The 12,319-nt window shown below is 38.7% G+C and overlaps 1 protein-coding gene across 1 annotated transcript in view; it reads right to left on the bottom strand.

Moving 5' to 3' along the window:
• Nek1 (NIMA related kinase 1) overlaps nucleotides 1-12,319 on the bottom strand; it is a 125,820-nt gene that overhangs the window by 30,853 nt on the left and 82,648 nt on the right. The window contains exons 24-26 of the mRNA XM_051170046.1: nucleotides 9,495-9,560; nucleotides 9,223-9,421; nucleotides 955-1,107 (exon numbers count right to left, since the gene is read on the bottom strand). Coding sequence (XP_051026003.1) covers nucleotides 955-1,107; nucleotides 9,223-9,421; nucleotides 9,495-9,560 — 418 coding nt within the window. The remainder of the gene's footprint in view (nucleotides 1-954; nucleotides 1,108-9,222; nucleotides 9,422-9,494; nucleotides 9,561-12,319) is intronic.

The following is a 12,319-nucleotide window of genomic DNA, read 5'->3' as shown; positions in this document are numbered from 1 at the left end:
CTATTTTCACTCATCTCCCTCTATTATAGCTTTCTGAGACCAGCTCTCAACTCACTATGGAGTCTGAAATTTCCTATGTAGACCAGGCTGGCCTTGAACTCAGTGATGCACCTGCCTCTGCCTCCCTAGTGCTGGAATTAAAGGTGTGGACCAATATGGATGGCCCTACTTTAGCTTTGTAAAAAGCTGATTGTTGCATGAATTTGCAGGAGAGAGAGGATGGAGAAAAGGGGAGGGAGCAATGTTATAATTAAACTGAAATGCAAGGAATTCTGTTTTTGGAAGCACATATGGTGACCAGTCATGATGTGCTCTCCCCACCTTCACTCCCACCCCGTGGACGCTGTCATTAGACTCGTGCTGCTGCATACACCCCTAGCTTATTGAACTCACTTCATTGTACTTATGTGGAAAAACCCTAAATTCAATTCAATTTCTGCACGTGCCTGGCTGACATGATTGGAGAACAACACGAATTGTTGTCAGGTGACCTCAATTTCAATTAATTACTTCTTTCTGTGGTTTAGATACAGTCAATCCATGTGTCCCCAAAAGTACTTGCTTCTGACTGTGGCGATGTTAAAGAAGGGCTGAGGTCTTTAAATGGAAACCAGAGAGGACACTGTTTCCACGGCAGCACTTCCTCCCAGGCCCAGGATGATGTTACACGTTACTCTGACACCTTCTACTCAGTTTAACTCCTCAGTAGAGACTCAGGACTTTCATCATGCATCTTAATAAACAGTTTCAACATTTCCCCTCATGGAAAACATGCTTGGACTTTTTCAGGTCCCTGATCCAGATTTCCTCCTCTTTAGATTTCATTCACGACTGATGAAGTCAGAACTCAAGATTCCTTTAGGACAACTGATGCCAAGGAAGTAAAGTATTCCACACAGCGAAAGGAAGACATCTTAACATGTAATTTTTAATAACATTACTTCTCGTGCTCACCACTCTTAAAAGCTGTGTTTTCTAGTAGTTCTGTCTGTAGCTGGAGTTCAGCTTCTCCGAGTATCTTCAGCACAGAATCTGTAGGGCTTTTTCCCCAGACTTTTCTTGGAGAGCCATTAGGCTCTAACTTAATAACCTCTCCCACAGTATGTTCTGTGAGGAAAGAAATATAGAGAAATAATTCTCAAAGATAGAGTAATTCATTGCTTAGTAGACTTAGTTTCTATTATCCAACCAACTGCTTCATGCTAAAAGCTAATATAAAAATAAATCATAAGATAAATATACATTATGGGCAAAAAGGCAGAAACAGCTGACTTATTTTAGCTTATATACCATAACCAGACAACTAACACTTCCTTTTTTAAATAATAATTTTGGCCAGGTGGTGGTGGTGGCGCACGCCTTTAATGTCAGCACTTAGGAGGCAGAGGCAGGCAGATCGCTGTGAGTTCGAGGCCAGCCTGGTCTATAAAGTGAGTCCAAGAAAGCCAAGGCTATACAGAGAAACTCTGTCTCGAAAAAAACAAACAACAACAAAAAATTCACAATAATAATTTTGAATAATTTAAATAAAACTTAGTAAGGCAAAAATAATTACAACCATCATAATGTCTGGTAATAAAACATGAATATAGGGACTGGAGATATGACTGAGTGATTGTGAGCACTAGCTGCCTTTTCAGAGGCCCCAGGTTTATCTCCCAGCACCTACATGGTAGTTGGCAAACACCTGTAACTCCAGTTTCAGTGGATCTTAGGCCTTCTGCTAGCCTCTGTAGACACCAGGCACCAACTGATGCATAGACATGCATTCAGGCAAAACTCTCATACAGATAAAATAAATTAAATTTAAAAAAGATTTAAAAGCCTCCAATGTATACTTAAGAGTAATAAATATAATTATACGGTATACATTAATATGGCCTTATAATTGCAGCCTACACAAAATGAGTTTTTTTTTAAAAGCTATTTATGATGTTTAATCTTGGTTTTCAATTTTAACTAGACCTGGAATCAGTTGAAAGGAAGATGACTGGGCACAATTGTAAAGGGTTTTCTTGATCAGGTACCCTCAGTGTGGACAGCACCTTCTGGTGGCAGACCATGTGAAAGACAGCCCAAGAAGCTTTGCTTTTTGCAGCTTGCTTTCACCTCACTGTAAGTTCATTTACTTTGCTGTTGCTGTTGCTGCTGCTGCTGCCTTTGCTGTATTCCTTCTCTGATTCCAGAACTCAGCTTCTTTAGATGTCTGATATTAACTGAAGACCAGTGGCTCTCCAGGAACCCTCCAGGCCTTTGGTAACAGGAAGTATTCAGCCTCATGGAGTGAGCAACTACTGGATTCTTGGCCTTTCAGGTGTGAGACAGCCATTTTTTGGAAGACTCAAACTGTGTCATGTCATATAAGCCAATCTAATAAATCCTCTTATAATACAGATTCACTCTATAGGTTTCTTTTCTCTTGACTATGATACCACCTGAAAGATGTGTTATTAAGATTTAGGGTATAGCATAAAGGGGAACAGCAAATAGACTCCAAGTTATAAAGACACATACAAATCACCAAGTAATAGTCCTGTACCACCAACATGGTTATCATGAGGGACCTAATTTTAAAAGTATGGGCAAGGTAAAAGACACATGGATCATAAAAGAGGATACAAACCTATTTGTTGTTCTAGTTTTAACTTTGTAATGATCTTTTTTAGCAGATAAGATATACAAACATAACAGTTAAGTGGAAGTGTAAAATCTAATGTGAAGCCCCACAGCTTTACAGTAGCTGTGCTCACCTTATAGAAAGTTGTTGAGATGTATAGACTTTGGGTCTGGCTAATCTTGCTATATGATTTTTTTTTAATTTTGCAAGTTCTTTATAATAAACCTTTAATTAAAAGGTGGTTAAAACAGGATTAAAAAAAAAAAAAACAAACAGGAATAAGACTCAGAAGTTAAAGTTACTTGATATATGAGAAAAAGTGCCAAGTAATGCCAATAGAAAAGAGACTTTCTGGAACAAATGACACTGGAAAAACTGAATGCCCTTTGGAAAAAAATTCAATGCCTTTAAAGCATGGGGGGAAAGCCCGCAGGCTAGTGGAGGGCTGAACTGAGAAACGGGGCTTGGATCCAGGAGGGCAGAATGACTAGTGTCTGTCAGGAGGAGTACCAAAACGAGGGCACACTTCACCATGAGCACCGAGATCACTGTAGTCTCTAGAGCAGACCACCCAGAAGGAAGAGGAGGAGTAAGGCTTGGAATTTATGGAGAGCCAGACATAGCCCCTACTTCCATCAGCGAGAACAGAAATAGTTATAATTCATGAGCCATTAGGCAGATTGTTCAGAAAGGCTGTTGACTCAGTTAAGGGGAAAGATTAAGCATAGACTAAACACTGCTTGAATCCACTTGCAGAGCTTAGGAAGAAGACCTAAATGGATCAACATAGTCATAACTAACTTAATTGTATTCCAGAACAAAGGTCAAGAACAGTTATAGGAATACATAAACATAAAAACCATAAACTCTACAATTTAAAATTTAGTGTTTTGTCCCCAACAAACAAACAAACAATCAAGTATGACCAACCAATCAAAACCAATGTCCAAATGACAGATGATGAAGATGAGATTACCTTCTGGAAAAGGACATTTACAATGATTAGTATAGCTGAATTCAATTGGTTCAACAAACTAAAGAAGACTGGCTGTGGGACTGACAAGTAAGAAAAGCGGGCCTGGTATGTAGTTTACTTGTAGATTACTTGCTGCAGAGGCTTGGATTAGATCCCATCACCAAAAGGAGAATAAAAGAAGAAACAGGGAAGAACAGGAGGAGGAGGAGGAGGAGGAAGAGGAGTATTGGACTTGTAGGAGGAAAGACCAAAAGGAAACAGGGAAAATGGCAGCCAAGAATCGTCCTAAACTGCTGACAGCTATGACTCACAAATCCAAGAAACATAAGCCAAAGGAAGGGGATGGATATGGTAACAAGGCATGTCATCACCAAACTCCCTGACACCAGGGCTTCAGAGAACATCTCAGAAAAAGCAAGAGGGCAGTGATTCATTGCACATAGAGAGCAGCTAGGAGTGAGTTACACATGACTCCAGGACAAACTGAATAACAGGAAAATATAGTTAAAGTAGGAAAGAATAAAAACATCAGCCTAGAATTCCATGGCTCATGAACAAATATTTGCTAAAGGCAGACATAGTAAACTTTTACAGACATATACAAGTTGAAAGAACATCGCTAGGAGAGTGCAGCACAGCAACTCTTAGAGGGAGTCTAGCAAGCAGAAGAAACAGGGCCAGGTGGAACACTCCTCTTCACAGAAGGTAAACAACACTGGAAATGGCAAATACAAAATAGACACATAGCACCTTCTCACTTACTGCTTAAGTCTCCCTAAAGAACTAATGACTAGAATAGGTTATTAATTTTATAGCATAAACACAAGCAAAACAAGTACCTCACCCATCCCATTAACAGCACAGAGGTAGGAAAAGAATAAATGCCAAGTATTACAATGCTGCTATAGGCTAAGCATTAAAACCATTTGCAAATAGATTTCATAAAACTATATACTGTTAAGGCTAAATCAAATACTGATCCAGCAGAGTAATGAACTGTTGCTAAAAAAAAAAAAAAAAAGAGAGAGAGAGAGGAAATAGAGAAAAAAACAAAACAAACAAACAAACAAACAAACAAACAAAAAACAGATGGACGATCAGAGAAAATAAAGCCAGGTGGCATATATTTAAGTTGTACAGAATGTATATAGTATAAAAATACTAATTAGGTGTTATCAGTGGATTAAAAAAGGCAAACCCACACTCAATATAAATGCCTAAACAGATTGAGTACAGAGCAACTATACCAATAAAGAATCCTTAAAACAAATAATGAAAACCACAACAAAGATGCCTCTAAAAAAAAAGAAAAAAACCAAACCATTATGATAAGTCAAAGAAGCCAGACACAAAAGAACACAAAACTTTTAGAGTTGGCTTATCTGGCATTCTTGGACCAGAATGATCAAGCTACAATGGGAAAATACTGGACAAAGTCTGGGTAAGGAAAGGCCATGACACTCTGTGGCGTGATGGTAGTAGTTGACACTATGCAGTAAATCAGTCCACACAATTGCTGGAACTCACCAAATGTACAATCACAGCATGTGCATACAATTATCCACAAAATAACATAAAAGAAGAAACACTTCTAAATAAAGTGAATTCTGATGATGACTAAATGCTCTAAAATACTTACAGAGAAACATACAAAGATCTGCAGTTTGCTCTGAATTATGTCAAAAAGAAGACATGAATAGAGCATATTGACAAAGTACAGTAAAACACCAATGGCATAATGTAAATGGATTTATAACATCCACTGTAAAATTATTTAAATTTTGCTACATACTTGAAATTTTTCATAACAAAATCCTAGAAATTTGTATGTGATAATACAATGGAATATTATAGCAATGTAAAGAATTTTTAAATACTATAATAAGATCTGTAAAATAAACTTAAAAATAAAGCCTAGAACAATACAAATAATAAAACCTGGATATGATAATGTAAAATAAAAGAAGTATCCATCACATATATATAGACATACATGCATATATACATACACATACATGTATATATATGTGTGTGTATATATGTACATATACACATATCCACTTATATGCACATATATCCAAATGTACTCTGCAAAGACAAACAAGCTAACACCAGCAATTACCTGGTAACAGGAAGGACCGTTCCTCAGGTTTTTTTTAGAGATAGACCTAAATGATCAGTCAAGATTCTAGGGAACTACTTTAGCAGGTCTAAGGCAGAGTGGAACTGATCACCCAGTTCTTGTGGTTTTGGTTTACTGTGGCCAGTCTTCCTACTTTCTTAAGAAAATAAGATCAAGTTGAGTATGGTGGCATACACTTGGAACCCTGGAATTCAGAAGCTCTAAGACAGGAGTTCCAAGCTAGAAGATAGTATTATATAGCAAGACGTCATCCAAAACAAACACACACACACACACACACACACACACACACACACACACACACACACACACACACACACACACTGCTTTTTAAAGCAACTTCCAGGAAGCTTATGTATCTCTCCGCTTTGGCCCCCACTCAGCCGTCACGCTGGCAGTGCCTATTACTCCTGAACAGTGGTCCTCAGCCTTCCTCACACTGCAACCATTTAACACAGTTCGTGTTGTAGTAACCCCCAACCATAAAGTTATTTCATTGCTACTTCACAACTGAAATTCTGCTACTGTAAATATCTGTGCTTTTTAATGGTCTTTGGTGATCCCATGAAAGCATTGTTCGACCCCAAAGGCATGGAGACCCACAGGTTAGAACCACTCACTGCTCCAGAAGCATTCTTACTCAGCCATAGCTTCTCACCTCATATATCAGCAGCAGTTGTTGTCCTTTTACTACCTATTGATTATTTTCATGTATAAAGTTTGAGCTATATACACAGAAAGCCTAGAACTTGCGGTACATGTCACACAAGCTTAGCTAAAAAGCTTATGTATTAAAAGGAAATGCAAGATATGCAAAGTAAATAAGAAATAACAGGAGGTTATCAATAAAAATAAAGTATGAAAATCCCACAAGAAAACTCATTACTTGGAATTCTAACAAAAAATTAAAAACAAATGAGCTTTACTGCTCATGAGGGAAGGAAAGGGTGTATGTGTGTCTGGATATGCAGAGATCTACAAAACATGGCTGCTGCATTTACGGATGTGGAGGTCTTGAGGCACTGAACGCTTGCTCACAGTAGGAAGCAGTAAGTTAGGCAAGGGCAGAAGGAGAGGAATGAGAATCCATACAGACATGCTTGAAGAAGCATGCTGTAAAAGAACTTTCAAGAGCGGGTGGCAGCTCAAGACCTGGGACAGGAAATAAAAAGAATGAAAGACCTGAGAGGACATACAAAGAAATATAAAAATCTTAATTGTTACAGAAGACAGTCAACACAATAGAACACAGCGTTGGAATTACATAACAATGATTTATAAGCAGCTATTATAAAAATGCTACAGGAAGTAATCATAAGCTTTCTTCCAAAAAAAGAGAAGGAATATAGTAATTACATAAGACTCAAATCTCAGTGTTAATAAATCAGAACTGTACAAAGCCATGTTCAAATATATTGATGTTTTCTTCTACAGGTGTCAAAATTGATTGTAACAGATTCTATAAGGGCTGTAAAATGTAAAATATTTACCATCTTAAGTAGAGAATACATTTGATGACCTCCCTTTTATTTATTTAAAAACATGTCTATTAATTCTTTGAGAATTTCATATAATGTATTTCAATCATATTCACCCTCAACTCCACCCAGATACACCTCTCCTCCCACCTAACTTCATGTCCTTAAAAAAAAAAAAAAAAAAACCCACCAAGTCAAATTGTACTGTCCACATACTCCTGGGTACACAGCCATCCAGGGGAGGGTGACAGACATAACAGGCTTAAAGAAAACTGACTCACCCTCCCTAAGAAGCCACAAACTGTCTACAGTTAGTTAGGGATGGAGGCTCATAAACTGCTTTCCTCTCTGTGCTAGAATACGTTACAGACAACCACAGACACCATGAATTTATGTGTGCAGAGCTCCTGTCATGCAGTCATCCTCAATCTCTGGCTCTTACAGTCTCCCCATCCCGTCTTCCATGATAATTTCTGCATGCTGTGTGCTCTCTAGTGCCCCCCGCCCCGCTGTGTGTGTTAGAGATATTCCACTTCAGCAAGCACTCCCCTTACTTTTATCCTATGTTCTCTGACCAGTTGTGAGTCTATACATTAACCGCCATCAAGACCCAATTGTAAAGTCCCCCCCGCTTCCACGCTATTAAGTCTATATTTGTTGAAGTCAGACTGTAGACCCTTCATGATAAGGTTATGTGTAGCCTCCCAGACTCCTCGTTTGCTTTTCTTGTCATGAAAGTTGAGTTTTAACTATTCCTGTTGAATTATATCAAATCCCCTAAGCTTCACAAGGGCTAGGAGCTAGGGATGGTGGTACACACCTGCCATTCCAGCATTTGGAAGACAGGCAAGACAACCAGGAGCTCAAAAGCAGGGTTACACAATGAGGCATGTGGGATAAAATCTCTTACCCCTGAGTCCTGGTTATTTTCTGCCTAAACTCTTGGCTGGACTTTGGCTCAGCTACTACTTTCGCCAAGTGCATCATACTTTAAAGAAACCACTTGCCTGACTTCCAAAGACTCATTTCTGCAATTGTAAGTATTCTCAGAGTAGCCCATTATCATTAGTGTGGTATTTATCAATGCAATTGTCTTTCTGCTTGCCACCCTTTCCATTACATTCTACCCTCTATAAGAGGGACTATGCTTTAATTATCATCATGTTTCTACACCTGAAGAGTGGTTGGTATACAGGAGACATTCAATATAGAACTATTGGGCTTCCACACAACTAAAAAGAAATAGACAAAAAATAGTTATTGAAATCAGTTAAAACAAGTGTTGTTCACAGTCACACTTTCCTATTTAGTGTGAGCATACACATCTATTTTGTTTATAGTATTTCCAGTGCCTATAACAATGTAAAAATAAGAACACAGTTGGGTGCTTGAGCCTTTAGCAAAAGGCTAACGGGCCTTTTAAAGCTTTTATTGCTCATTTTTTATTAGGAATGACTGCTAGAGTTGAGCATGTTGGCATGTACCCAGCATTCAGAGGGACAGGCAAGAGGATTAGGAGTTCGAGGCTAGCCTGGTATATATACTGTGATATTATCTCAAAAAACTAAGAGCAAGGGAGCTGGGCAACACATGCCTATAATTTAAACACTTGGAAGACAAAAAAGAAGACACGGAGTTCACAGACAGTCCTGGATGCACAGTGAGACATGGTCTTACCTACCAGGCACCCGCTTCACTCCAACAAGAAAACAAAAAACAGTAACAAGTTAACATGGTGTAAGGGGTTCAAACAATATAATTTAAGTACATTTCCTTAGTTCTCCATCCTTTCAGTGTACTCTTATATAAAAATCTTTGCTCCTGTAAAGACTAAACTATTTTCCATGTTGTTCCTATTCTACTAGAAGATACTTCACGCACATGAGGAAGATGCACAGAACTCTTCTTCCTCTCTCAAGCCATCCACATGCTGGCTCCTTTGGATGGCCAGAACATGAGTTTATGTGCATGCTAGAGGAAGACAGGACATTACCATATTCGCACATACTTTCCGTTACAGAGAAGGATGCATCCAGAGCCACTTCATCCAGAGGAATCACCAGCTGACCTCCAACCTCCCACTTCTTGCGATCAGAGGAAACGGCATTTTCTTTCTCATACTCTTTCACAGAGTGATGATGTTTTTCCTTTTCATCTTCTTGAGCTTTAAGATTTTCATTTAGCCTGCGCAGTATTTCTCGCTTGCTCTGAAACAGCTAAATTTTAGTAAGCATATTATTAAATGAAATGCCTGACAGAATTTTTGAAAACTGTACTTACTGAAACAGCATTGTTGCTCTTTTCCATTTCTTCTAAAGTTTCTTGGGTATCAGTTAAACTTCCATCCTTTAAACATAAGACAGTCAAAGAGAAAGAGATAAAACCATTTAGAACTCTTTTAAAACAGTGGATATCTTGTTACTTTTAGTTTTCATTTAACTGACCCTGCGACCTTTTCTCATTCCTGTAAAATGTTAGCATGACATCTTTCACTATTAGTGGTGACAAATATGCAAGCATTACCTATCAGTCAATAAGATTAATATATACAGGGTCAATTCTCAGTTACTTGTCACAATTGTGGATTACAGCTAACAATTATCTCTGTCCCCACTGGCATCTAATTTTTTTGATAAAGTCAATGACAGACATGAAAAGAAAATCAATATACTTTGTTTTTTAGAGTTAGAAAAAGGGTCTCTATTTTTTTTCTTTCTAAAAAACATGGATCTTGGGGCTAGAGAGATAGCTCAGTAGTTAAGAGCATTGGCTGCTCCTGCAGAGGAACCAGGAATGATTCCCAGCACCCAGGAGGTGGTTCACAACCATCTGTAACTACAGTTCTAAATGATCTAACACCCTCTTCTGGCCTCTGGGGCACCAAGCATGTGCGTTGTGCACAAAGATACATGCAGGCAAAACACTCATACACATAAATAAACACATCTTAAAGAGAAATGATTCTGCAAGCGTTCTACCAATTGAGACAAATTCTCAATCCCAGGTGATGTTTTGATAGATAAAGTAATTCAAGATAAGCTGTGCTATTTCTTTGTGTTGCTCCCCCCATGAACATGGGCACAGACACAGACACACAAACACACACAGATATACATACACAAAAACCACCATAGCATAGACATAACTGACAACTAGCTTCATTCTCTAAGGAAAAAGGTTAGCGGCCAGGCATGGTGGTGCACATCTTTAATCTCAGCGCTGAGGCAGAGGCAGGTGGATTGCTGTGAGTTTGAGGCCAGCCTGGTCTACAAAGCAAGTCCAGGACAGCCAAGGCCACACAGAGAAACCCTGTCTTGAAAAACAAAACAAAAAAAAAAAAGATTGGCAAGAAAGATTCTTAACTCATTTGTGTCATTAATGTAGATTTTGCTTCTGATTAGTGTAACGAAGCTATTCTAAACAACTTAAAATTTAAAATTATATGAAAAGGAAAAGATTAGTTGTTATGAAGGCTATGACTCAGTGTGACTAAATAATCTTCACAGTTTTAAATAAGCAGTTTCTATAAATGTAACATAGTAACATGGACTATCTCAAATTTTATAATATTTGGAAAATATAGGAGCATACAGTGGTCAGATTTAAAGTAACAGATGTAAATGAGACAAGGAGGATTTTACCCAGGAAAGCAGTCAGAGAGATGAACAGCTACTTGAGATGTGAGACTGGGTACCAGGAAGGAAGCCACACAATGGTATCTAAGGCTGCTGTAAACAATGTGGCACATGCAAAGTCATTATCAGAAAGAGATGAAGCCTCCTGGGAGAACAGCAGATTCTTATAGGAAGCGCTGAAGAGCAACCACGAAACAGTTTAACTGTAAGAAATCTGTGTAGTAATTAATAAACCCTGCAACATGAAAACCCTAACGAGTCTCAAGAAATACAAGTTACAAGCAGTAGCTACTGGGAGAGAAAAACAGGTTGCTAAGTTGTTATGCTGGAGTGAATGCTTTCAGGGCCATTTAAGCCCAGGCAAGCACTAGACAATCTAAGCCATTTCTCTTAGCCCAGAACAGTCTTCACATTTTAGACACTTGCAAGTTTAAACTTTTACTTGTTCCTATCTGTGTAGCATACAGAGACTCCGAAGTAAGGTTAAAAAAGCAAGTAACTTAATGTAATTACATTGAACATCGTTTATTATGCTACAAAATTTGAAATGGTTGGAGTTTGTTCCTAGAGGGCACCAGATTCCAGTATAGATGGTTGTGAGGCACCATGTGGTTGCTGCAATTGAACTCAGGATCTTTGGAAGAGCAGACAGTGCTCTTATTTACTGAGCCATCTCTCCAGCCCCGAGCAAGAATTCTTAAGGAAAAAAAAAAAAAAAAGCTTGCTAATCATGAGGGCTAGGGTATATAACTGACACATTATTTTCAGTACATTGCTTCCAAATGTTTTAACTACATTTGTTTAGTGCGTGAGCACGTGCGTGTGCGTGTGTGTGTGGCTACTGCTACATGCACATGGAGGTCAGAGGAAACTTGTGGGAGTCATTCTCTCCTTCTACCATGTGCTTCAGTCTCAAACTCCCTGCTCTCAGGGATCCCCACTGAGCCATCTGACCAGTCTGTCAGTAAATTGTTTTAAAGTAGAAAACAGAGTCATTAATATATGCCCCCACACCTATGCACAAGCATCTGTGAGACATTGTCCGAAGAACACTCAACTCCCTTGCCAACGCCCACAGGCGCTCACTGTCATATTTAAAATGGGTAAGTACATATCGCCCATGTACATCCTCCATATAACTCTCTAGATGAGTTATGCTACCTAACAGGAAGACATGCTGTGTAAACAGTTACACGATTTAACGACAACTACTATCACCCGGCCCTACAGACACCATCATCACAGGCCTGTGTGATACACATCAGCAAAAGCATGACTTCCTCAAACACTCAGGATCTGAGACTGACTGACTGGGTATGGGAATCCTGAGGAGCAGAGTACTCAGCACATTTATCCATGATAGAGCCCTAGATAAAATCTATGGGCAGAATAGTTCCAATATTCAGAAGAAGCCAAAAGAGACATTCCCAAAGATATTTTTTCTCTAAAAAAAACAAAGAGACATTATAT

The sequence above is a fragment of the Acomys russatus genome, chromosome 27, assembly GCF_903995435.1.
Source record: "Acomys russatus chromosome 27, mAcoRus1.1, whole genome shotgun sequence".
Classification (NCBI taxonomy): domain Eukaryota; kingdom Metazoa; phylum Chordata; class Mammalia; order Rodentia; family Muridae; genus Acomys; species Acomys russatus.
The sequence above is the reverse complement of the archived record's forward strand: the minus strand, read 5'-3'. Positions and strand labels throughout refer to the sequence as shown.